At 47.2% G+C, this 27,328-nt stretch overlaps 1 protein-coding gene and 1 long non-coding RNA gene across 5 annotated transcripts in view; one reads left to right on the top strand and one right to left on the bottom strand.

Moving 5' to 3' along the window:
* Window positions 1-8,971, top strand: part of LOC110309174 — a 14,497-nt gene extending 5,526 nt beyond the window's left edge. For 2 of the 3 annotated variants that reach the window (XR_002379669.2, XR_002379670.2), the window contains exon 4: window positions 8,804-8,971. This is a non-coding gene — a long non-coding RNA (uncharacterized LOC110309174). Of the gene's footprint in view, window positions 1-4,221; window positions 4,326-8,803 lie in introns of those variants that run through there. The other variant, XR_002379671.2, reaches the window with a different exon arrangement.
* The window catches only part of Gfra2 (GDNF family receptor alpha 2), an 89,226-nt gene that overhangs the window by 41,592 nt on the left and 20,306 nt on the right, over window positions 1-27,328 (bottom strand). For both annotated transcript variants that reach the window (XM_021181643.2, XM_021181644.2), the window contains one exon: window positions 11,499-11,853. In XM_021181643.2, coding sequence (XP_021037302.1) covers window positions 11,499-11,853 — 355 coding nt within the window. The remainder of the gene's footprint in view (window positions 1-11,498; window positions 11,854-27,328) is intronic.

The raw sequence follows: 27,328 nt of genomic DNA, 5'->3' as shown, positions 1-27,328 counted from the left end.
ATGAGGTCCCACTTGTCAATTCTCGATCTTACAGCACAAGCCATTACTGTTCTATTCAGGAATTTTTCCCCTGTGCCCATATCTTCAAGGCTTTTCCTAAAGATGCTCAGACCAGTCCTGGTAGAGCACTGGGGTAGTCAGAGGGAAGCAAGCTCTGCCCTCTGTAATGACCACTGAGCAGAGAGCAGTCCCAGCAACAAACAGGAAAACCTCCTGCCTGCTGTAGTGACAATAGCAGCTGCTTAATTCTGACTCACAGCTCCCCTTCACCTAGGGAAAATAGCACACCAGTCCCAAGAATTCTCTGAGGATATTCTGAGCATCCTCTCTCCCCAGAGGACCTAGAATATGGCTGTCCCCTACTGTCTAACCCAGATACACATCCCTTAGATGCTAGCAGTGTACAAACAAGGAGACAGGCAAGCTGTGAAAGCCATTCATGGAGATACAGTTCACACGGGAAAAACAGCATACTGTACTGACTAGGGAAAATGTGGACCACATATTTAGAGAACACAAAATAGCTTACAGAACAGCACACGTGACATCATTTTTCTTTTTTAATGTATGAACATCCTTTTAAGAATAGTCTGAGTGTACATTCTCCCAAAGTGGCATCCAAAGTTTATTTCAGGGCATTTGTATTAAGGATAATTTATACCTGTGTCTGGCCTGAATGATCTTTCACGAGGATGATGATGATGATGATGTTGATGATGATGATAATGATGATGATATTGTTTCTGTTGTTTGTTTGTCTACTTGTTATTTTTGGTTTTGAGACAAGATCTCTAGATAGTCCACACTACCTGGCCTGGAACTCTTGATCCTCCTGCCTCCACCACTTTAAGAGCTGGATTTACAGACGTGAGCCACCACACCCAGTTTTCAATCATTCCTTACAATGAATTCATAGTACTTTTTTTAAAAAAAAGAAAAAGCTAACTGAATCTCCTTTTGAGAATTAAACAGAAAAAAAATAGGTGAGAGGGGAGAAACAGGCATCACACTGGGACACACAGCTGGCTCCTTGCCACTGCCCAGAAAGACAGGAGATGGGAGTCTTACAGACTACCTTGGAAAGGACTAAAACATACCTCTGACCCCACAGTCCGTCATCTAAAACCGAGAGGGGCATCTGCATCTCTGAAGACGAACTGAACAGCAAAAAAGCTACCTATTTTCATTTCTCACACATGCACGCGCGAACACACACACACACATATATATACATGCACACATGCGCACACTAGCCACGCCCTTCTTCCAAATGAAGGCCCTCTCTCGCTGAAGCCTCTACCATAAGGCAGCCTCCCTCCTTCCTGTCCCTGCTATTGGACCCACTCTCCTCAGCACCCGCCCTCTTTGGCTCTCCAGGGCTTGCCTGCAGCATGCAGTTTAATCCTCACAACTCTTAATTAAACCAGGTCTCCTCTTCATGGCTGCTGGTTCACAGGGTTAGCCCTGCCTCCCCAAATGAGCTTAGAGCTCTTTGAAGGAGCTCATGTTCTCTACATGCCCATGCGCCAAGCTGCTGCTCACGGCCTTTCATGAGTTATTTCCCTTAATCCCACCATCTCCACCCAAGCGCTTGCCTCTCCACTGAACTCCCAGATAACAAATACCTTTTGTATTTGACATTGACACTTGCACATTCAAAGGTTTTCAAACAACAGCTCTGAGACCTAAACACCCTCCCTGCCCTGCGCCATCTCTTAGCAAACTCCTTTTTCTCTTCTTCCATTCTCAAGGCTTGACCGGCCAGTCAACTGTCATACTAGAGACCTTGATGGCCTCCTGGATTCCCTTTTACTGTCTGCCTCCAGTGAGTCCTCAGAAACTGGCCCTCAAAGGACCCCATGTCATCCCTATGACCAGTTTCTCCTTGTTCAACAACCTGCCTTTCCCATGTCACAAGCCCACTACAGTAAGGCCTCCTATTGGACTCTATGTCTCCAGCCTCCAACTATTTTATCCACAGCAGCATCTTTCTAAAATAGCAGTTCAGGTCATGTTGCCCTCCTGCTTAACTACTTCATGACTCCTCAATGTCTTCCAGAGAAAATCAAACTTGCTAGCAAAGTACAGATGGGCTGGGATCAGCTGGTCCCCTTGCCTCTTCTGCAATAGACCTCTATGATACATTCCCTCTGCAAGAAACAGAAGGGTCACCTCAGAATACAAAACTACTTCTCCTTCAAGCTAAGGTGATAAATTACTTCCAAGAGGGCTTCTCTAGTGACCCTGCCAGCTGTGAGGGCTAGCCTTCCACCTACAGCCCTAACAAGCCTGGTGGCACCTTTGAATACTCAGAGAGAAATCTAAATCCTCAAATCCATTTCCTAAATGGGCTACCAAGCCACTGTACTTACGAACAGAGACTCTTCAATTAGTATAAAAAGAAATGTCTGCATACTCATGTGGCTCATGATCAAGACCCAGGGCTGTCTGACCCACTCATGATACAGCTTCCTGATTCTTTTCTGAAACACATCTTGGTGCCCAAAGTCCAGCCCCCAAGGACAGAAAGAAGGACTCACTGGCTCAGGAAGACCTGATGGGGCAGGATGGGGGAGGGTATTGCAAACCTCTCTATATGAGCAGCCATACGAATGGGGACTCATATAGACTCATATAGAGTCCCCATTTCTCAGTAGGCAGTAGCAGCCTAAGCTATTCAGAACCTTCCATAGTAGCACTACTGTGAAAGGCCTCTGAGTCTTGCAAGAAGGGCCTTAAAAAGATTCTGTCATGGTTTGAATCTGAAACTACTTCCACAGGCCTGTGGGTTTTTTTTTAAGCTTTTTCACCAATTGCTAGTGTTATTTTGGGAGGCTCTGGGTCACGTGGGGTAGGCCTTTGAGGGTAATATTATATTCCCTGGTTCCTGCCACACTCTGCTTCTTGGATTACCATGAGGTAAGCAGCCTGTGCCACATGTTTCTACTGCCATGAACTAGTCTGTCATGCCATCCTCACATTGGTGGACCATGAGCCAAAGAAATCATTCTCCTGTTTCTGTCAAGTATTTACATCATGACTATGTGAAAGCAACTGACAGGCCATGAAGCCAGCATGTAGCTCAAGGACCATAGGGCTCACAGTACTCATGAGGTGAAGGCTACCTCAACTCTACTGAACAGTAAGGCAAAGCCCCCGATGTTGGGCACAGGGGAGTCCTTGGAGAAAATTCCATCACAGGAGCCCCAAACACCCCTCAAACCCCTTCAATAAAGCACTAAATGCCTCCTTGTGGAAGACTAGAAGAGCTGAAAAGTAGAGACTGACTCCTACACTGCTCCTAAAGCCGTGACTCAGACATGGATGTCTTCCACAGTTGAATGACTTGGGCCTAGAGCTGGAGAGGTAAAGGCATTGATGACCATATCAAGAGCCAGGTGGGGTTGAACCAGAGTCCAAATTGTAACACGTGTGCTCTTCAACTTAAAATGCAGTCATATCCCCATAAGCCTCACCGATGGAAATATTAGAACCATATTTCCAACCATATCCTTGGTTCCTCTTCTCCCACCAGAGTGTTCTCAGGAAGAACTCATCATCCCTCAGTTTAAATACCACCACCCTGCTAATGACACCCACCACCACCACCCCAAAAATTTACAAACCCACTCAGGTACCAGAGCCGTCCTGAAACACCAAAGTATTACTGTGTCCCAAATAGAATTCCTGATCAACCCAGGATCTTACCCAACTGAAAAAGTGGCTCCATGCCAATGCATAGATGTACCCCTTGAGTCATCTCAGAGTGTCTCCATCACACTCCCAAACCCATCTCTAAAATCTCCCTACCTACCTTATCCACTTATCACCCTGCTCACTGTAAGTATACTATTAAGGTTGGGTATATCTTATCCAAAATTCCTGGGACCAGAAGTGGCTCAGCTTTCAGATCTGAGAATATTTGCATGTAAATACTAAGAGATAATGAGGAAGGGACTCAAGTCCAAAAGGGAAATTTGTTTTTGTTTCATGTACATGTTAAACTGACATACTGGAGATATTTTGTGTAGTATTTTTAGCACACTTATGTTTGGACTGCAGCCCATCTCCTGAGGTCAAGGATGGAATGTTCTGCTTGTAGAGTTACATTGCTATTCAGAGAGGTCTCAATTATGGAGCATCTGGCAATTCAGATTTCCAGATATGGGATGCTCAACCTGGATAAACCTGTGCTTACTTATCCACTGTCTCCTCCATCAGACTGTCCCAAGGAGGTGAGGTCATCCCTACTGTGATCGCCAAGGTACCTCCAGTGTCGAGCACCGTGTCTAGTGCCTGGGACAGAGTAGGGGCACCACACACACTCATTAAGTAAGTAAACTGACACAGTGGTAACATAAGGATATAAAAAGGGGATCCTTATCAAGAAAGAAAACACCAAGTACCAAGTAAAGAATACAGAGAAGCTCAAGACAAAACCCACACCAGGAGCCAGCTGCCAGAAGAGGGCTAAGAGGTGATGCAGATGAGACAGGCTTGGCTAAGAGTGAGTTGACGTGCAAACTCTAAACCCCAATATGCACTTTGCAGAGGGAGCTGTTGGGGATGAGTAGTTTTAGAAGTCATGATTAGTCATGTTAGAAGCAGTGGGCACTGCTCGTGATAGGATTAGTGATCTAGGAGAAAAGAAAATTCTCTCTGTGTGTGTCTCTCTGTCTCTATCTCTGTCTGTGTGTGTGTGTGTGTGTGTGTGTGTGTGACACACACACACACAGAAAGGACGAGACTACAGGAGAACACAACCAAGAAGACTGTCTCACTAGGACTGTTACACACTGGCATCCTGATCAGAGACTTCCAACTTCCCAAACTGGTAGAAAACAGCATAGTTTAAGTCATGTAGTCTGTAGTACTCTGATAGCATCCAAAAGTGACTAAAACACCAGGCAGGGTGCTCCTCGCATCAAATGAGAGTGGAAACAATCATAGATACAATGGAAACAACTTGAAGCCAAGGTAGCTAAAGGCTTAGGCTGTCTGACCCACTGTGTGTAGACACAGATAGGCACATACACATGCATGCACACACATGCACACGCACACACACACACCAATAGGAGAAGCATATGGACTTATATCCTCCCATTCCCTGCATCACTAGCATCCCCAAGTGGACCCTCTTCCTCTACCCGCAGAGATGAGGCAGGGCCTTAATCACAGCTCTTCAGTGGGAGCCTTCCCCTACCAGGGACCATACCTCATCAGTGCTGGGTGTGAGTTCTGTGGGGCCCAGGTGTCTGGAATATGGGATGGGATGGATAGGGAAGGTTAAAGACGCCCCCTCCTCAATGCTGCTCTGCCTAAAGCAGCCACAGTAGGAAGTCACACAGACTCTATCACATAATCTAGGTATCTAAGCTGGAGCATCTGTGAGTTGATATCCCCAGGCCTTTGGAAAGTAATAGTCAACATTTCTTCCCTGTGTCAACACATCAGAGGAAGTTCCAGGAAGAGCCCTTCCCTTGACCCAGAATGAAGAAGAGCAGGGGCTCCATGAGAGCAACATGGGTCATGTGGGAGCAAAGCTGCTGGGCAAAGGAGACACACACACTGTGGGCCTACAGCTCCTCCCTCCTCAGGAATCTCAGCAGTGAAGCCTTTCTCTGATCCAGGCCAGAAAGGCCCTCAAAGGAGGCTAGATCCCACCTTCCCTAAGAGGGGTGCTCTCCAGTACCACCAGAGTGGACCTATGTGGTAGCAGCAAAAAACAGGGGCTTCCAGAAAAGCCTAGTGAGAAATGCCTTCATCTAAGGATGAAGGTCCCCACTGTCTCTGCAGAGTCAGCCAATACAGTGGCTCCATGCGACTCCAAAGACCTCCGGTTCCCTGGTCATGAGCTCTCCAACGCTAACACAATGCCAGGTCCACATAGATGATCAACAGAGTATAATAAAGTGAACATAGACTGTTCACAAGACCCCCGTTCTCCCTTCTAGAGGCAACTGATTGCCTTAAGAACGACTGACTGGGTTCCAGCCAAGACCTATCGTAACTTCCCAGGCCAGTGGCAGACATTGCTAGTCAGTAACAGCTCGCTGTACTATCATATCAAGGGAGAAACTCGGAGTCCATCCCCAGGGAATTGATGGTGTTACCAGAGAAGACAGAGATTCTTAAGCATTAGGAGACCCAAGAACCTTTCCAGAATGTAATGAACACAGTAAGGTTCTCTCTAAAATGTGCACCCAAAACTTGGTNTATCNCATCAANATACACAANGGNTTNTTTAAAAAAAAAAAAAAAAAAAAGNAAAAGTTTGGAAGTCCTTAGCCTCTTGATCACTTTGGAAATAAGTCTTTTATTATTGTTTAGAGGTGGTCTGCTGAGAACACCAGCCAACAAATCCTACAGAGTCAAAGAGATGCACATGCTGAGAGGTCAACACTCAAACCCCAGTTCAAGACAGACTGAGAGAAGGAGGCTATGTCCCTCCACTCCTTACCCCAGCCAGCTTCTCCTTTAGGACAAAGACAGCAACCACAGCACGAGTGGCCCAGGACTACTGGGATAGCCCCAGGCTGGAGTCTATTTGTGTACATCCTCAGCACCCAGAGGTTAAATCACAGCTCTGTAGATGGCATGGGTCCAGCAAGAGGTTATTTATAGTCTGTTGGCAGACCAGGAGGAACAAAGAACTCCAGGAGCCATTTCCAAATGCAGCCAGCCAGAGATAGTTAGTAAAACAGCAGTTGTTCTCCCCACAACTTCACAGCCACTACAACACACACACACACACACACACACACACACACACACAGCCACCATACCATGCACACATACACATACACACCACTCACACACATACACACGCACACACACAAACCCACGCACATGCACACACATGCACTCACACACACACAAGTGCATGCACACACCCACAAATGCATGCACACAGGCATGCATCTATTGGATGCAAGCTGAGAAGATATAAACAGTTGTGTTTGAAAATGTAAAAGTAGCTCATGACCCACTGGAACCTGGAGACAATCCAGTCAGATTCCACAGACCTGTTCCAGAAAGCTCCCAGCTCTCTAGGCTCCCTATCAGATGCTTCTAAAGGAAATGTCTTCCCTGCTCATCCTCAGATCTTCAGTTAGCTTAAGTCCACAGCCCTGAGGCCTAGGGTGGGAATGGGACAAAAGCAGAGCCTGAAGTCTTAAGGAAGACATGCCAGTCAGATAGACTATGAGTATAGCGGGAAGTTTCGACTCACAGAAGGTCCACCTACCCAGGTCAGAAGAGCAGCAGGAGGATTCTGAAGCATATCCAATGAGTTCAAGGTCAAGCTAGCAGATAGCCCTGATTAGCCAATGCTTCTCCAAATGCTAGATCAAACGCCTCACTGGTAGTGACATTTAACAAGACAGCCCAGCATGATCTATTGTACCTCACCCAGGTAAAACAGACTAACTCTCATGCCATGCCACCTAGGCTTTGGCAAAGCTGCTTCCTTCCACTCTGAAACTCCTGGTCCAAGACTCTGACTCAGCAAGAAGTCTAAAGATACCTGGGCCCCCTCCACAGAAGAAGAGGCAGGACTGGCTAAGTCGGAACTGAATGCTACGGAAACAGAGCATGGTGGAAATGGCTCTCCAGGGTAGGCTGCAGGGAATTCCTAAGGATGGAAACCCCTCTCCCAAAGATCCAATCCCCAAAGATGGTTTTCCATTGTCCCCATCTACCCAGCTTAATTAACATACCCAAGAAACAGAGGGTCTTCACTTCCTGCCCCAAACCCCCCATGACGTTTGTCACCACTATCTTCATAAGATTTCTACCTGTGTGCCCATTCTGGAAGGCAGAAGCCTGGAAAAGACCAAGCCAGAGGAAGGGCACAGAATGCCTGCCTGGGCACAGTGCAGAGTCAAAGTCCAACTTGATGGTCTCCAGATGCCCTTTCAAGCCATCTTTAACCTCACAGAGCTGAGATTGGCACCGACAGGACTACCAGGGACTGCTGGGCAGTGGGTCAGGGGTCAGATCTGTGGGAGCTAGATAGAAGATAGTGCCCCCTTTCCTTCTAGGCCCATCCTGGGAAGACCATGGGTCGAAAGCCCTTGAGACTGGTCCCAGGAGCCTGGAAACCAACTGGAAAGACTCTAGCCCACAGATCCAGGCAATGAGATAAGATCCCAAGAGATGTCATGAATAAGTGTCTTTGTTTGATTGGCGTAGAAACCAAGAGCCCAGGAAAAGACAGAGCCCACTGGATAGCTAGTCAGAAGACCACACACAGGTCTCCAACTTGGAGTGCACGCCATCTACCACCTGCCTGTCATTCCACATCTCTGTCTCTGAGTTCTTCTCAGAGCTTCCCCGCACACATAAAGCTCTGACTTGAGGGCCAAGTCCCATGCAGGGAAATTGACTGTACTCTGACATCCCCCCAACTGCACTGTCAGACTCATCTAAGATGCAGGGGTTTTTTTCCTCATTCCTTCCCTTCTTTCTCTGGGAGTCCATGTGACATCTGCATACTAGAGGAGATGGTGATGGGACAGACAAAGGCAGGCTCGAGAAACATCCTGGTTGGAAAAGGGAACTCACATAACCTCATCTTGGGGGCAAGATGAACTTCCTACCCGAAGCCTGACAAATCAGGCCATGACCCCTAAGTCAATAATTTTGATGCAGTGTTGTCTATGGATCCCTATAGATAGTGGTCCTTGAAGTCCACATCCCAATGCAAGCGGCTCATTTTCTTGGTCAGTCTTTCATTCCTCAGAGTCCTCCATCTGGACCTTCACAATGCCTAATGTAAACATCTGTTCTGACTCCACAGTGTGATGTTTCCCACAGAATTCTCCTGATCATGGATGCCCCGTCTCCAGAAAAATAAACAATCAATCTTTTGGTTTTGTTTGGAGCCACTAAAACACTCCAGTCACACATGACTTCAGCCACTGGAACCAAATATCGTGTGGATATCCATCCTTCCTCAAAAATAAACAAACAAACAAGCAAGCAAACTGGTAAGTGGGCACAATGGCATTTGTCTGCTGGGGACTCCTAACTTGAGACATCTGAGTAGCTTGACCCTAAACACCTACCTGCATAGGAACACTACAGCCTGCTGGTATTGTGGATGTACCTGGCACACCTGTAAGCACAGGATCCCGAGCCTGGACTCATGCTGCTCTGACCAGCTCTTTCAAGGCTCTGCTCTTCATCAGCTCTATTGTTAAAAGTTGTTGTGTATGTCGGAGTCTGGCAAGCTTAGGTTAGCATTTAGCCCACAGGGGAGACTATGTCTCCACTCAAGAATTAGCATGCTCTCTTCCATGGTGTTTTAGGAATTCTATGGTCCATCCAACTCCCCCATAATCCAAATCACCAGGAAGCTCAGAGCCCATGTTCAGAGCTCTGCCAGCCTATGCAGTGAAGGTTTTTGCTAGCTCCTGCCTTCAAGGGCTCTCAGTTGCCACTGCCAACCCCTCTATTGTAGTAGGCACAGGCCTATTTCAAATTGCTTTCATTGGTTGTATGTAAATGCATGCTTTTTTTAAAAGCAGATGCAAAAAGTCCATTTCTTCACAAGGCTTTCCCCAAGCCTACAGCCAGCTCTATGGTTCAATCCCTTCTCTAAACACTGTGAAAGCTTGTTTTCCAAACCAAACAAAAGTAGAGCCTCCCGTTCCAGCTGTACACTGGCCCAGATCTCCGGGGTCCAAAAGAAACTCTCTTCCATCCTATATCCTCCTGAAGACTCTGGCTTCAGCCCTCTGCCTTCTGAATAAAACAGTTTGGACCCAGTGCCTCTTCTTCTAGCTCTTCACCAAGCCTGAGCCACAGCATTTGACTTTCAACATACACAGACACATGCATGCACACAATCTGAGGCCCTTGGCTTGGCAGATTCCACCCTCTTGAACCCCCTTCCTTCTGGATTCTGAGTCACTGCTTCCTCATTTTCCTGTAACTTCCTCAGCCTCCCTGTCTTCTGCTGTATTCTTTGTCCCTCTCTTGGGTATGCATGGGTGTTCCCTGTAGAGTCAAGCCTGCTCCCCATACCAATAGCTCCACTTTTCTACTGACCATTGAGGATGCTCCAGTCAGAGGGCACCTCCAGCCTGGACTCCTTCCTGAGCCCCATTAACCCTCCTCATTACATGACTGGGCTTTAATCATGACCAAGCACCCAAGAACACCTATATCCATCTCTTCTATCCAGCTTCATGACTGAGTTCAGTAGTCATCAGTGGAAACACCCCAGATGCTGCCAGGACTAGAAGGTAATGGTCACCCTGGTCCCTCAAACACTGCATTTACAACACCATCCCCACAGGATAATTACAATGTCTCATCATTATTCAACTAGGAAACAAGCAATTGCCAACCACACAGCCATCCAATTAGTGTGTTGTTGAGTATTCCCCATGGGCACATTCTGAAAGCAGGAAGAGGTACAGAGGCAAGTCTTCTTACCACCTCTAATGAGACAATCCACCTTATCCCTACAGCCACTACCTTAGTCTAAGGTGATATGCCTGCTGTCATTCAGGCCGCACACTTTAACAGCCAAAGTAGCAAGAAGGAGTCCAATAACAATCACAGCTCTAACATGCCTGTGTCATATGACCTAGGGCAAGAGTCTTTCTTCCTCAGTCTGTTTCCTTCCCTTCAAAAATGGCAGCAATGCCTACACCAGAGACTTTCTGTAGGGTTACTGGATTACAAGCCTAAAGCCTTCAGAACAGTGCCCAGAACACAGTAGACAATGAGACATCTGCAATCACCCCTTCTCCAACAGCCCTCTCTCACCAATTGCTGAATTTCCCATAAGCCCAAACTCTCCCTCAAGCCTCTCCTGAGTGACTCAGGCCTGAACCCTCTCCTCGGTTCTCAAGCCTCCATCAACTCAGTGACCTCCCTCAGGTCTTCCTCAGGCACATGGCCCTCCCCTGTTCTCCCTTTTCTGGAAGCCCCAGCCATGTTCCCCTGAACTGGGTCCACATCTCCTTAAAGATACACAGCTTGTAAGTGTCAAAGTCAGGATTTGAACCTAGCACTGGCAGACTCCAGAACCTAGTCCTCACTCAACACTAGCTTGGCCTTGCACTCAGCAAGCAATGAACTGGCTCTCAGGTCACATCCCTCTGATGGGACAAAGGCACAGACCTCCCTTAAAATTGGAACAAAAACCTCTGACAGTCCTTTCCTCCTGTTAGAAATCACAGATTTGAAATTGTAAGATCCTTGGGTACTCTGTTTTGTCTTCCCTTGAATTGCTTAGCATAAAGCTGGGCACAGTAGATAAATAATAAACCCATTCTGAATGGAATGACTGGGTGAGGGACAGATAGATGCATGCACTATAAATGGACGGGTAAATGGAATTATTTTGCCCATTATCAATCAATGTTAACCCTTTCAGCACCTTCTGCTGGGCTCACTTGTGGTCATAATCCAAGGGACCTTGTAACATAAGCCAACCACATGAGCACCCCCACAGCATCCGTAGCTTCAGCAGCTCTTACCGGCACAAGTGGTCTGTACGACACAGGCTGCGCAGGTCCAAGCAGTTGGGCTTCTCCTTGTCCTCATAGGAACAGCTGGGCAGGATGGTTTGCCGGCGACGCTCGGCGCATGCCTGGTCCTGACAGGAGCAGAAGAGCATGCGGTAGGTATACTCGCTGGGCACACGGTCGAAGAACTGGCGCAGGGCCTTGTGGCACTTGCGGCGGTTGCAGCGTTCGGTGGGAGAGATCTCACGGTTGCAGATGGAGATGTAGGAGGAGCGGAGCTTCTTGCAGTTGTCGTTCAGGTTGCAGGCCTTGGCGGCATCCAGGCAGTGGTTGCTCTTGGCACTGACCACCGGGTCTGCCCCTGTCCCTGGAAGGCAAAGGGGAACACGAGTCAAAGATACACATGGACACAGGGAGTGGACATGTGTGACCACTCAAGGCTGGTATGCTCCTATATGCCCACTCTGCGCCTCGGTTTCCTTGTCTTGGGATAAGGATCACTGCCAAGAACAGATGACTGCTGGGACCACTGAAGATGTTGATTATATGCCCAACGTACATGAGAGTTACAGGCAAGGGGTTCGTGGCAAGGACAAGGAGTGATTCAGAAGGAGACTCTGGATCCAGAATCTTAAACTAAACTCAGCTTCATACACTTGGAAGTGGCTGTTTGCTTCAAAAACATGGAAGCAGGTGTCATGGACCTGTATGGAGGATGAAGGTAAAGAAAAAATGTGTCTGGCTCCGAGTCACATAACTTGGAGCCCCTGTCACTTGTCCCCCGGCAATTCAGCAGGACTTCGGGGAAGTGGCACCCCTGGCATTTGGAGTGAGGAACATTCATCATTGAGTGTTGTCAACAAGGATGCTCCCCCACCCCTGTAACCACCAAAACTGTTCTTCTGTATCCAAAGGGGATATACCTGCCACTGCCACTGCCACTGCCACTGAAAGGGAAGCATAGTCCTCTAAGTGTGAAGGGAAGGCTACCCCAAGTTGAACTCTGACCCTGCTGGATGGACGACCAACCATGGAGGCAGACAGGCTGGTGTTTTGGATTTGTGAGGCACTGTCTGAGGTACACAGTAGGAATCACAAGGTACCTCTACAGTGCTGTCCCAACCCCACAGATCTTAGCTGTACCACGGTGATACCTATCACAGACACCATCTGACTCCATAGGCAACCAGTTCCCACCTAGACAGATTCTCTTGTCCCTCTGATAATGGGCATAGGGAAGGGTAGGGCTCCAATCTGTGCATGCCCAGCTGAGATCTTCTGGGGAGCCAGGTAGGTGATCATCCAACCTAACCTGTATTTTACAGATTTTTTTTAAAAAGTGAATTCTGGACAAGACCCGGCACTGCCACAGTCATCCAGAACACTGACAGAACACTAGAGACAGAAGCCGGGTACGCAGCACCATCATATGCTAGGGAGAACAATCAGCCCAGGCCAGAGGTGATCTCTTCCTTCCCACACCCCCGGCCATGTTCAGTCCTCCCTGTGTATCTCTCTAAATACAAGAACCAGCCATGGAGTGCAGAAGAATCAAAGCCAGACTTGTAGACACTATGACCCCTCCATGGCTATCCCTGGTGACTCCATATGCAGTCCCTGGTCCTCGGATTACTTGTTCATTAAACATCTATAGATTGCCAGCTCTGTGCAGTCCTCTGCTGGGTGCCATGCTGTATATCAAAAGTACTAAGAAGAAGCCCCAACTAAAGAGCTGACCACTCCAGAGAAGAAAACAAGAGACAGAACCAGAACCAGGCCAAGGACTAGGCTTTGTAGAATTGAGCCTGCTTTCAAAGTCCTGGCTCAGCTACTCATTAGGTGTGTGGACAAACTTTTTTTTTTGTCTCAGTTTCCTTATCTGCAAGATAGGACCTGTCACCAATGCAACTTTGTAAACATGAGAAATTCCTCATAGATTTCTGGCCTTGGCATCATGACTTTGCCCTGTCTGCTAGAACATTCACATTGGTCATATGAGTGGGTATTGTTAATTAGAGGGGAGGAGGGTCTCCTCATGGTCATCATATTCCCTTAAGCAGCTGCCCCATTTTCTGTTCCCCTTTAAAACAAACCACTATTTGTCTTCTTCATCCGGGTCTTGTTCTACATTTTCTCTCAGACCTACATTAGCCCAGCAGCTGTTATTCTCCCTCATCACTGATAGGAACCCACAGGCCTAGCCTTTCCCACCATCTCGCTCTGTCTACCTGAGCCTCCCTCCTTACTTGCCTTCATTCTGGACTCCCTGATAACTTCCTGCTCAGGTGGCCCTGTTGGTTCTTGTCTGTGCTCTTCAGAACCCAGCCCTCCTCTCTGGGGACCTGAGGCTATCATCTCATCCCGGGCCATTAAAAACCAACAAACAGCTTCTGTATCCTGAGACCTCTCTTGACCTCACCTGTTTACCTCTACTTAACACTACTCCCTGAAAACCCAACACCCTTGTGTCAAACCCAGACCCCAGTGGCTCAACTGACAGTCAACTTAATCCTCCTGTAGGAAGCCATACAACACAACTCCATCCTTGACTCCTGTCTCATTCACAAAGCACATTAGGAAAACCAGGAAATCTATGTTCCAAACATGCCCAGAATACATTTCTCACTGCCACTACCAGCTTTCTCCAAGTTGTCAGCACCATGCCCAGCCCCCCAGTTTTCACAGCACCCCACAATAATCTTCTCTCATCATACAGCTGGTGTGAATTTTAAGAACCTAAAGCACAGAGACGTAATACCAGTGTTCCAGGATATCCACCGGCTTCACTCGGTGGCTTTAGCATGAGCACTGTCCAGAACGACAGCCATTGGACATGGAACTGGAAGATTGGGAGACCCACACCAGATTCTAAAAGCTTATTAAGCAAAATATGTATCTCAGTAATAATTTCTTTGCTTTGACTACATGTTGAATGAATAATATTTTGGACATGAAGTGTTAAACATAGTATCAAAATTAATTTCACCTGTCCCCTTTTTTCTTTTAATGTGGTTACCAGAACATTTAGAATTCCATGTGCACAGCATGTTAGGTTTCTTTTAAGCAGCACTTCTCCTCTGTCTAACCTTGCTCCTCCTCCTCTTTTTCCTCCTCCTCCTCCTCCTTCTCCTCCTCCTCCTCCTCCCCCTCCCCACCCCACTGTCACTCTACTCCAATACTAGCCACCTTGATCTTCCTGGGACAGGCCAATGGTGGCCTGGCCTTGGGACCTCTGCACTCGGTATGTCCTTGATGTACAAGGGTCTCCTCTCAATAATCATAGAACAATATGGATTAGTTTGTTCAGGTCTCTGCTCAAAGGGTTAGCTGAGCTGTGAGTTCTCACCTACCAGTCCAAGCACTCCCTATACAACATTTACCCCCAAAATGGCCTGCTTTCCACACAGCATACATCGGCAGAAGCCACAGTGCTGACACTTAACTCATTCTTTGTATCAAATTAAAGCAGACATCATTAGCCTCCATGTATCGAAAGTTTGTTACATGAATACTCAGTGAGGATTCCATATAAAGAACAAATATAGCAAGAACAGTGCTCAGTTTACAGTAAATGCTTGAAAGCTTGTTTATATTTTGAAGGAGGCAAAGCTGGCATAAACCAGGTAACAGTGGACAAGACTGCATTTAGTCAAGTCTTAATGGTGGCCTGGGCAAGAAGACACCAGAAGGCCAGAGTGGAAGAGCTCAGGGGTGAACCATCCACAAAACACTGCTTTGCCATGAGCAACCTTGTAATACTGGGAAGAGCAATGTCCCCTCTCTTCATGGTGAAATGAAGAGGACGGGAGTACAGGCAACAGAAGATTATTTGGTGATAAAAGGAAATGAGCTGTCACACCATGAGAAACTCACGAAAGCAGCAGGGCATAAGATACCGGGAACATGACATTTTGGGAGAAAGAAAACAATAGAGACCGCAAAAAGATCAGTGGCTATCAGAAGTTGTGGGAGGGAGCAATGAGTAGGCAAAACACGGGATATTTTCAAGGCAATGAAATACTCTACATGATACTGCAATGGTCAGCAGGTACAACGCATGTACTCCAAACCCAAGGGTTATATCAAGAGTGGATCCTGAGAGCAGTAGCTATAAACTCAGGTGGTATCAGTATCTATCACTGCTGTTGGCTGTAACAGAGTCCATCCTACCTGGAGTAGGATTCTGGCAGTGGGGAAGGTGAGGAGCAGGGGGTGTGGGGTCCTCATGTCTTCCCAAAATCATGCCTGAGGGTGAACCTGCCCTACAAACATTGATTCTCTTTAAGATGGAAACAGAAACAAGATTTGATGGCTCACTTCTGTAGTCTCAACACTCAGAAGGTTGAGGCAGGATGACTGCCATGAGTTCAAGGTCAACCTCAGCTGTAAGTGAGTCCCCTGCCCTCGTGCATTACAGAGGGACACTCTGTCTCAAAAAAAAAAAAAAAAGTGTGGAATGGGGAAAAGGAAGGAAAAGAGGAGATTAAAAAAAGAGAGAAAGAGAAAAGAGACAGGTTGCAGTAAACTTGAGCCAGAAAGGAATCATGATTCATTTTCCTATTTTATTACCACCACCCCCAAGAAAAACAGCTTTTAGCTGAGGAGATACAGGTAAAGTAGGTAAAGTATCTGCTACACAAGCATGAAGACCTGAGCTTGGATGCCCAGGACCCCTGGAGGAAGGTAGGAGGGAGGAAGGGCCCTGAAGCACATTGCCAGTCTAAATAGGCTCCAGAGTCCAAGGGAAATCTTGCCTTAAAAAATAAAGTGGAGAAGTGATTGAGGAAGACTCGGGATGTTGATCTGGCCTTTATATGCACATCCACTTGTGTATACATGTGTACGCACACATAAAGAGAACATATATACCACTCATACACATACACTACATACAAATCTAAATAAATTCATATACAGTATGTACAGGCACACAAACATATAGACAGACAAGCAGGCAGACAGACGGACAGACCAGGTACTTCCCCAGCCAACAGCTGGGGACAGAAGTGCCGTCCATCTGTGTACATGCTAATGCTGAGTTCTTCTGGAAAGGGCTAGAGTGCAGAGGAAAAGACCCATCTGGAGTTGGGGGGACATGGTCACACTGATTTTCTTTACCAAAACTGACCAAGTATGTCAGAGGAAGTAGGAAATGGGGTTCCAGGCAGAGGGAACAGTTAAACAAAGGTTGAGCAGAAGAGAAGAAAACTCGTGCCTAGAAATGGGGAAAGGAGCAAGGAAACAGGAGTAGGGGCGCAGGTCAGCCGGGCAGTGGCCTTAGCCAGGCTGGAGCCTTGACCTCTGCAGCAGTCCTCTGAGCTGCTATTCAACCATTCAGCAGGCTGTGCAAGGACCCAAGGCCGCCTGTCAGCACAAAGGCTGGTGTGGCCTGCCTCTGTGGGGGTGTTCTCCTGTACCAGACAGTCCTCCCTGCACTTGTTAGATGCCTGCTGGCTGGCAGGAGAGAGAGTGTGAAAGAGAGAGTGTGGCCTGGGGCCAGGGAGGAGGGGGAAGGGGGGCCGCTGCAGAGAAGCAGTTGACAACTGCTAACAGAGCAACAGCTAATTTAGGCCTGTGGCTGCATCTAGGTTCCCCCCAGGTGCTCTGTTCCCCTCCTCACAGCAGTGTTCATAGCTAATGCCAGTGTAATTATAGCCCCAGTGGCTTCCATTTGGAGCTTGAATAGTCAAAGTGTTTGCTATGGGGTAGGACATGTAAACCCCTGGGCCTCAACTTGGTAAATTTCCTAGAAAAGAAAAAAAAAAAATCAAGAAATGCAGCAGTGTGAACAACTGCCTGGATGTGAGGAAGATGCCCCCCCCGAGTCCGCAGGGGGCAAAGGGATGGCGGGGGGGGGGGGTGCCCCACTGTAGAGAAAGCCACCCCCTCAGAACTAGCCTAGCCGCCTACTTGAGTATCTGTCGTGCACAGCAAAGAATGGGGCTCAGCACACAGCCAGGTGCATGCTGGCCTAGGTGACAGGTTTGTGGCACAGACTGCCTCTTTCCTGCCTACTATATTTCATCCCGCCCCATGGCCTCTCTCCTAGTGCCTGGAAACTTAAGTCCCCACTGAGGAAGCAGTGGAAGGATTCCACACACAAATTTCTTCCTCTGGAGTCCCTCAACCTCAGCCTACAGCTAAAAAAGAAGAAGAAAAGAAAAAAGAAAAGAAAATAATAGAAAACTTACAGTAGACAGAAATGAAGATTCTGGAAGCTTAGGTCCTCTCAGTCTCCATCCATTCCACTGTGGAGATAGCATAGACCACACAGATCTCAACACAGACCAGGAAACTAAAAATGGATGCCAGGCCCCCTGACCTAGGACTGCCCATCCCTGACAGATGTTGCCACACGTGTTTTATATGGGTCCCCTGGGCCTGTAGAGAGAGGGCAGAGATGGGCCAAGATGTCCATGGTGCCCAGCTGCCCAGGGGAGAGGGAGGCAGGATTCGATTGCACTTGGCACTTTCCAAAACCTCAGTAAATCTCTCCTACAGCAACTTGGGCCCACCAGAGACTTAGCTTGGCTTCTTTATTCCTTTTCTTGTTCCTCCCTTGGCAAGGGAGGAGAAAAGATGGGTAATGAACCTCGCAGCAAAAGATCTGACACCAGCCTCCCACACCCCAGCCTTGGTTCTCTTTCCTTGCCAGGAGCACTCACTTGAGCTGGTCTATCTGAAGCACCAGGCTGTCCCCAGATATCACAGCACCCTTCATGTCATGCCACTGGCATTCCCTAAATAGCTGCTCTGTATTTAATATAGAATTGAGTTTGCCAAACCAGTCACCCAGCCCACCAAATTTTAGCCCTGTCGACAGTATAGCTTCAGTGAATATTTAATTATATTTTTCCTTAAGGGTGTGGGGAGGAGGTACGGTGGGTTGAATAAGTGTTCTACCACTAAGCTACTCCACCAGCCATTTTTACTAAGTTATTCAACCTGGCTTTGAACTCGTTTTATGGTCCAGAGACCCCCTGAACATGTGATCCTTCTGCCTCAGCCTCCCACACGGTTGGGATTACAGTCCTAAACTACCAAACCTGCCTAACTCCCTTAATTCTTAAGTAAAATTTTTAACTTTGTCTTTAATTGATTCAATCTTTAAAGTCTTCAGTACTTACAGATATATCTTACATGGTACTGTCTCTACTAGTTCTGGAGCTGACATAGTAAAGCCACTACCTTTCCATTTTAATTGTGCATCCTACACAACTCACATTCCAGCTGCACCATGTATGTGTTCAGAAATAGGAGGCTAGCTATGAGCCGAGGTACTCAGACTTCATAATCTCCACTATCCAAAGACCCACTGAGCCACAGGCTTTATGGCTGGCACTTGGATTTTGTACCTAACCCATAACTCTTAAGCTGCTTTCCAAAGTTTGAGCCCAACCTAGAGACAAGGCCCAGGGGCTAGTGACCACTAGCACCAAACACACATTCACAGACAGACATGCAGACACACACACCTGGTACCCCTAGAGCACCACTGAGCAGTGCCACTTGAGCAGAAGGTAGCCTGGAGCTCTGTTGTCACCTGAGGATGATTCTCAGATATGTTTTGTTCCTCGTTCCTCCTCCCTCCTCCCTACACCCAACCATCAAGGCAGTCTTTCCAACCACAAACAGGTGGCAGAAACAAGAGTCACAGCCTTCTGGAATATTACAAGTCACAGGGACCTAGATAGTTCTACTTCCCTTCTTGCCCAGGGGTCATTTGGTCCCAGCTTCATTTATACATGTGTGTGCACACAAAGACCCTCCACCAACAGCACCATGGCCTGACTGTCAGCAGTCACTCAAACAAACATTTTCAGGAACTGACTACACATCAAGGCCTTGAAAGATGGAGTCCCTGTTCTCCAGGGATTTTCGTTCCAGTGACAGGAAAACTGACAAAAAAAAGACACAGACACATAAAACAATTTAATGGATTGGAGAGGGTAGCGAAGGAAAAAACAAAGTTCGGGAAAGAATGATAAGGAGATGGGATGCAGACTGTTTGTTTGCCTGGAGGTGACATTAATTTGAGGATGATGACCAGGAGGAGCAGCACACATGAAAATCCAAGGTCAGAGCGTTACAAGCAAAAGGAAGGTCACATGCCTGGATACAGGCATGGGTTTGACGTGTTCCCAATTTAGAAAAGAGAAAGAAAGAAAGAATGGGGTGACTGAAGCTTCATGTAGGACAGGGTAAGAACTTCAGGCTTTCCTCTAGTGATAAGCACTGGAAGGAGAAGACTCAATAACTCATTCATCAACACATGGAGTAAGCTATACTAAGTATACTTTTGGTATACTAAGAAAGGACATGGATGAAACCAGCTAAAGAGGTGAGCTCCAGGCTGCTTGAGCCACACTCCAGAGAGGGAGAAGATTAGCGTTTTCAGGTAGATAGTGATGATTCATTAGACAAAGAATACTAGGGAGGAAGGAGGGGAGCAGGATTAATTATTTCAGGATGAAACCTGGTTCGTATGAGAGAATTCACAAGTGCCCAAATGGAAGTGGTGACAAAACAGAAAGATCAGAGAGGCATCTGGGTTAGACACCAAACTAGTCATAACTAACATAGGGGTGGCCTAACTCAACAAGACTGCCTAGGTTGAGCATAAAAGTAGTGATTAAAGGGGAAGTGGGCAGAACCATAGATGCCCATGTTTAGTACAGGCTAAGAAGCAATGGAACCTGAGTTGGAAGAAATCAAGAGGGTCTCATTGCATGAAATCAAGAGTTTCAAACATGAAGGAGATGAAGGAGAGTCAAGCGGATGATCAACAGACCTCAAGCAAGTAGCATTGTAGGCTAACAAGGAGATAAAGAATAAACAAACTGTACCAGAGTGGGATGATCGACTGGAAAGACAGAGGGGGAAGGAGAGGCACAGAAGAATGGACGGAAGTGGGGATCCCGTGCTATAACCTAACTATCATCTCTTGTCCTCAAGAGGCCACCCAACTGCAGCTTTAGTTTCGTAGCCATCAGTCTCTGAACTCTCTCCTACCACAGGTCAAGGTCTGCTGGAAGAATACCAATACTAATCGGCGAAGGCTCCCAGCTGCCTGGAACCCAAAGTCTAGAGCAGAAGAGATGAGGACCACAGACAGACAAAAGCTTTCCTTCACTTCCTAGGCTTCATTGTCTGTCTCTGGTTGTTGTTAAGAGTGGACACTCTGGCTCAGAAGTAGTGTGGGCGGTGAAACTATCTAGACATTGGCTACTGGCTAACAGAAAAAAATGTGTAGAGGTTACAGGAAACTCTCTGCACCTCATTTATCTCTTCTGCAAGATGGGGCCAAAATGTTCATCCTTTATACATCCAGGTAACATCCAAGGCAAAGCAGAATGATAACAACTAAAATATCCACTGTGGTTTGAATTAATTTGCATGTCCTGTAAGGGCCCATTGGTTGAAATTTTGGTTAATCCCCTGCTCCTAGGAGATGACAGAACCTTGGACGTGGGGGTTACCGGGATGTCTCTTCTTGGTTGAGTACACGCTTTTGGAAGGTAGCACGCATGGATTAGTGGTTCTAGAGAGAGGGAGGATTGTCATAAAAGTCTCAGTTTGGCATCAGCCTTTCTACTCAGATTCAAGATGTAACCATTTGTTCCCACTCTTGCCCCTCATAAAGAACTACTGCTGTCCGCTCTCCAGTCTTGGACTTGGACCCACCCAAGCTCTGTGCTAAATGAGTTTTTCCTTGTATAATCGTCTGCCACTAGTGCTTTTCTTACCATAATGAAAAGCTCATTACTAATGGCCCTCGGAGTCTCCAATTCATAGCATATAAGCAACAAGAGCCTGCTTAAAAATAAGATGCCCAGCTGGAAAGGACTTCTTCCCTTCTCTCCATTTTGGCAATGTCCATCACACCTTGCCAATGGAAAAGGTCAGATCCATGTGCTCCTGCCTTTATACACTGTGCTCAAAGAAAAGAAGGTCCCTCAGTCTCCCACTCCATGAACAAAAGGCCATCCCCAGAGCTCCTCTTCTCTATACAGAAAATCTGCCATAGCAGGACCTCAGACCCTTTCTCATATCTGTCCCCCACTCCTGAAGCTCCTAATCAACCTACAGAAAATGGTACCTTAGTTTCCCCCCAAGAGACAACAGGACCAATTCTAGCATTCCCAACATGCTCAACATACCACCTCCCACTCCTTTCAGTTGTCATCCAAAGTCCAGAGACCTGAGAGGTCCTGAATCCCCATTCTCCCCTACTTTGTATGCCCAGAGCACGGCCCTGCCCAGACATGCCCTGGGAGTCCTAACTCAAGCCCAGTGATCCCAACGCAAAACCACGACCACCTGAGTACTCTTTAGAGGAGGCAGACAGTTTGAAATCAGGCCAGCCCACCAGAAGTCAACTTGATTAATGGCAAAAGCAATGGAAATCAACAACAAGAATCTATTTGAATGCTTTGGAATGTCATCTTACTTCTTCCCCACTCCTCTGCTCCCCACTGCCAGAGTCATGCCCCAGGCTTGTTTTCACTGATATCCATACCAACATCCCAACCTTGCACCACCTTCTTCCCACCTCCATGGCTTTCTCTCGGGGATTCCTCTTCTAGCAAAAATTTGTCACCCTCCCTGAAACTTGGTCACTGTTCTGTCAACCCTGTTCACCATTGCACCCCATCCTCAAACATTCCTTTTGCAGGCTGAACTTCCAGGGCAAACACATCACCTCATTGGCTCCTCCTCTAACACTCTAATCTGAAAGGGAGCAAAGCCACCTTCCATCTCCATGCTGGCTCGGCGGCCAAGTGTCACTCAGAGACACACCATGCAAAATGACTATTCTCACTTGAAATTCCTGTACTCAAGTCTCAAATAGCCTATTTTAAAAATCTATCTCACAGCGTCTCCTGACTCAATCTCTCTGGGCTGTTGTTTCTTCTCTCTTTGTTCTAATCTGACAACACTGGTTTTTGTGTGTTCAGGCTGCTACAAAAAAAAAAAAAATACAGATCAGGTGGCCAGTAAGTAACAGAATTCCCCTCTGGAGACTAGGAAGTCTAAGCTGTCTAGCGAGCACTCACTTTCAGCTCACAGACAATCATATCTCCCTATGCCCTTGTTTGTCCAATGGCATAAGGGAGTTCTCTGGGCAATCTTCTACAGGAGCATTAGTTCAGTCAAGAGGACCCACCCCTCATTACCCTGTTTCCTCTGGGTATGACCTCTTCCGGCTTCAATGGGTACCTTCACACACATGGTGCACATAAGCTCATGCAGACACACATATACACAAACATAAAATATTACGTGAAAGCCCTCTAGTTACCATCACTTTCAGAATTAATATTTCAGCGCATGGCCTGGGTGGGAGATGGGGTATACTCGAACATTCAGAAGACAGAACATTGCCTCCCATTTTTTAAGGAAACAAAAGAGCTGAACAGAAAGTCCCTCGCCATCCTTCCCTGGCAACAACCAGCTTATCTCACCTGCAACCCAGATTTGCCTTCTGTTACTATAGAGGCAGAATGTCCCTGCCAGAGGCCACCTGGCTTCCTGTGCTCCTTCCTGTGTGCCATGTGGCTCACATCCCTCCTCACCGTTCAAGGACATCCCTCTTGTGCCCCCCCCCACTCCCCTCTTGTGCCCTCCATGTTCTCCCTGTCATGTCCCATCCAGCGCAGAGAACAAACACATGACCATTGCTACCTGTCCCCAAACAGAACAAAACCTCACTTTGGCCCACCAGTCCCCTTCTCTAGCTGTTCTTCTTCACAGTAAAGCCTGAGAGGGTGATGTCCACCAAATCCATCTACCCATCGCATGGGCTCTGCAGAAGATTGGAGTAGCTCCACACAGTCAAGGGAGGTGGTCATGTCTCCAAGCCTGTCTTGCTTGACTTTGGCTACACCTCGTAACCTTTACTTCCTTTCTCTAACCAGCTCCCACCCCATCCCTGACTCCCAGATGTTCTCTTCCTCCACAGCCTGTATCTTAGCCCTCTGCTTTTTAGATCCTAGCCTCCCCACCCCACCCCCACATCTCTCTCAGACTATAAACTTTTTCCTTCCACCATTCCAAATGCCATCTCTATACCACCATCTCTGTACACATTGCCCCTGACTTTGGCATTTCCCAGTGCAGGTTGATCTGACATCTCTATCCTAACACAGACGAAACCGAATTCTTGATTTCTAGACCACTCCATCCCACTCTGTCCTTTCCTTCATCATTACCATCCTAATAAATGGCAGCATCACTGATGTACAAGCCCAAAATGTGATTGAGCCATAATTCTGACTCCATATACCTATGTAATCTAATGCAAGCCCATGTGTTTGCTCCAGTCTCCTCTGACTGTCCTGGACCTGGACAATTGCAGAAACATCTTGACTTTGGTCCCACGCTTGCCCACAGCCGTGCTTCCTCATCATCATCCACTCTCCCATTGAGCAAGAGTAACTTTCAAATGCATGTATCGGTAATGTGTTGCGCAGGCATCTAAAATCCTCCCAAAGGCTCCCCATCACTTTTCAATTAAAACTCCAACTCCTAACTACCTGATCGGCTGACTTACAGTGCCACCTACCACAGCATTCCCCTCCCATAACACCACTCTCCACTACACTCAGGGCTGTAGCTACATGGTCTTTTGAAGGTACCACCCCCACACATATTCCCCACTGGGGTCTTTCCCTACCTGTATCAAACCTACCATCCCCCTGATCTACCATGCTAGGTTCTTTCTGGGAGTCATAACTGGGTGTTCATAATAATCTCATTCAACATCTGACTTTAGTGTCAGCTTAGCAATTGTCACAATTATATTTTTCCTGTTAATTTGCTCCTTGGCCGGTTTCTGGTTTTCCATATCTGTACTACCTCAGTTCCATAAGTACAGAGAATCTTTGGTTCAAGTTATGGGTGCATCCTCTACACCTAAATGAGGATATGGGACACCAGGGGTTTCTGGAAATATTTGGGAGCAAATGCTTCCAGAAGAGGGCCCATGGAAACAGTCCCCCCTTAAGAATACCCCAAATTATATACACTCTTAAGGAAGTTATTTTTTTTCTTCTTTGTTTGTTTTGTTTGTTTGATTGATTGATTGTTTGTTTTGTGGGCCAGACCAGAATGCCTTCCTATCTTCTAAATCTCTCCAGTGTTCATCCCTAAACCAAGTTCTCAGAACTTTTCAGAAAGACAAGAAAGGTGGCTGGGGTTGCTCCCTAAGGGGCAGCAGTTTGGATTCTGTTCTGACCTGGGGAGAGCCATGTCTCCAGCCTCTATCTTTCTACCATCCTGGCTCTGGCCCATCCCTCTTCTTCCTTTTCTATTTACAGGCAGAAAGCCACTGCCCCAAATTCACAGTCACTCCCACACACACCACTACACACATACTGACATGCCATGTTAAACATATCCAACACCCCATACAAATCACCACACAAACACATAAGACACAATTATACTATCCACATAAAACCACATAAACGACCCAACATATTAACTCACATGTATACAGCTATACACATTAAACACACTCTATACACATAAATGCACACACAACCTACTTACTACACATACACATAATAGCATACATTCCATGTATGCCGCCCCACATACACAAGGCAATCCATGTACCACATCTACATTCTAACTTACACAGCCAATACACACACATATAAGCAATCCCATAAATAAACACATATTACCACACATCCATATCACCACATACACATAATAAACACATACACAAACCATACCATAAACACATATCACCACACATTCTCACACACTCACATGTAACTGTACACACTTACATACACATACCCACTAGATACATGCCATTTGTACATCCTGACACACATATCTATATACATACAAAAGGCTAATACACGCACATACCACCCCACAAACACACTCACATACACACACCACCTGAACCAATACACATCAGCCCAGATACACTACTTCATGTATGTACACATACACACACATGTATTACACACACACTTACAATACCCCTGTTCTCAATCCATCCTGTGTCTCCACATGGACCTCTCCCCCTGCTGTGGTCCTTTCTCTGTACACCCTGTTGGGCCCAGATCATATGGGTGGATGGATGCATGCATGCATGGATGGATGGATGCATGGATGGATGCATGGATGGATGCATGGATGCATGGATGGATGCATGGATGTGGTGGGGAGGAGTGTATCAAGTGTGGGAACTCACATCACTCACAACTGACTTTTATCAGGATAAACTGGCTGAAGCAGGGGCCAACTGCAGTGTACAGAATCCCAAGAGAGCCAGCTCAGGAGCTGATGATGGCAGAAAGTGTCCAGCCAAGAACCACCTCACATGCCAGCAGAACCCATCATGCACAAAAGAAGCAATCAGGTGGCTGCCTACGCAATGAAAGAACCAAAAGAAAACTACTTTCACCTGCAAAAAAGACCTACCTAAGCCAGAGCACCTGAAGGTCTACCATTAAAAAGCATGCCTTTAGGTTCAATTTCTTCTCTGATGCTGCTCCTTTTTTTTTTTCTTCCTTGAACACAAAGGCAACCAGAAATGAAGTCACCAACATCCTGATCACACCTCAGTGCCAGCAAATCCTCTCACCCACTGACAGGAGACTGAAGTCACCCACCTTTTACAGAAACAAGAAAATGGAGAGAGAAGAGGTGTGTAAGGATCTCTAGATCCCCATAGGTGGAGAGGCTGACTCTCTCTCTCTGATGGTCCCAGCCTTGCATGAGCATGGCCACAGCCATGGGTCACTGGCCCTCACCAAGTCACCCCTCCTCTCCCTGGCCAGCAGACTTCTCTGTAAAAGGGGCGGGGGGAACAGAAGGGGTGACAGAGCTGTGGCTAAAGCCCAATTTCCATTGACACTCAGAGTCCCTGACAGCTGTTAGAAGAAGAATGGGATTTTGAAATTTAAATAATACACTTCTGCATTCGGCTCAGGAAGACAACCTGAGGATAAGCAGTTTATCGCCTGAGCCACCATGAAGGGGGTGGGAGGGGCTACGCTCTTCCAGCTCCTCCAGCCCACCCACCTGCTGACATCCTCCATTCTGTGGCTGTCTCACTGGAGCCTGGCTGCTGGACAAGACAGCTGAGCCTTTCATCACTCTGCATAGCCCAGACTGTAAGGCCCATGCACACCTGCGCAGTGGTCCAAGAAACTAGAAGAAGCAGGCTGGCATGACAGGGTCTTTCCCATGCATACAGCAGGGCCCAACCTTCCCTCCAGAGCTGCTGGGGTGTTCTTCAAAGTGAATTGACTCTGGAGCCTAGGGATAAATCCCTTCTCCCAAGGAGAGCCCAACCCACCTCCCTAGGGCTGAGCCTTCTTGCCCAAGCAGCTACCTCCCTCGAGTACTGCTATGCCATAACAGTCAGTATTCAATGTTCCCTGAGCTCACGGGCCCTGTGCACAAGCTTAGCCAGGCTTCCCAGCCATAATGCTGTCAGAAATGTCAGAGCTAGAGAGAAAAACCCATCCGCAGTCCTTACTACACAAGCATGAGGACCTGCGTTCAAACTACAGGACAACTGTGAAAAATCCAGGTATAATGGCACATTCTTGTAATCCCAGTGCAAGAGGAGGCACATTTGAGCAGATCATTGGCTCCGAAGCCTTACCTACTCAACAAGCTCCAGGACAATGAAAGACCCTATCTCAAAAAGCTAGGTCCTTAGCCGGGCAGTGGTGGCACATGCCTTTAATCCCAGCACTTGAGAGGCAGAGGCAGGTGGATTTCTGAGTTCAAAGCCAGCCTGGTCTATACAGTGAGTTCCAGGACAGCCAGGGATAAACAGAGAAACCCTGTCTCAAAAAACAAACAAA

This window comes from Mus caroli, chromosome 14 (genome assembly GCF_900094665.2).
Source record: "Mus caroli chromosome 14, CAROLI_EIJ_v1.1, whole genome shotgun sequence".
NCBI classification, from domain to species: Eukaryota; Metazoa; Chordata; class Mammalia; order Rodentia; family Muridae; genus Mus; species Mus caroli.
This window is presented reverse-complemented; position numbering and strand designations above follow the sequence as displayed.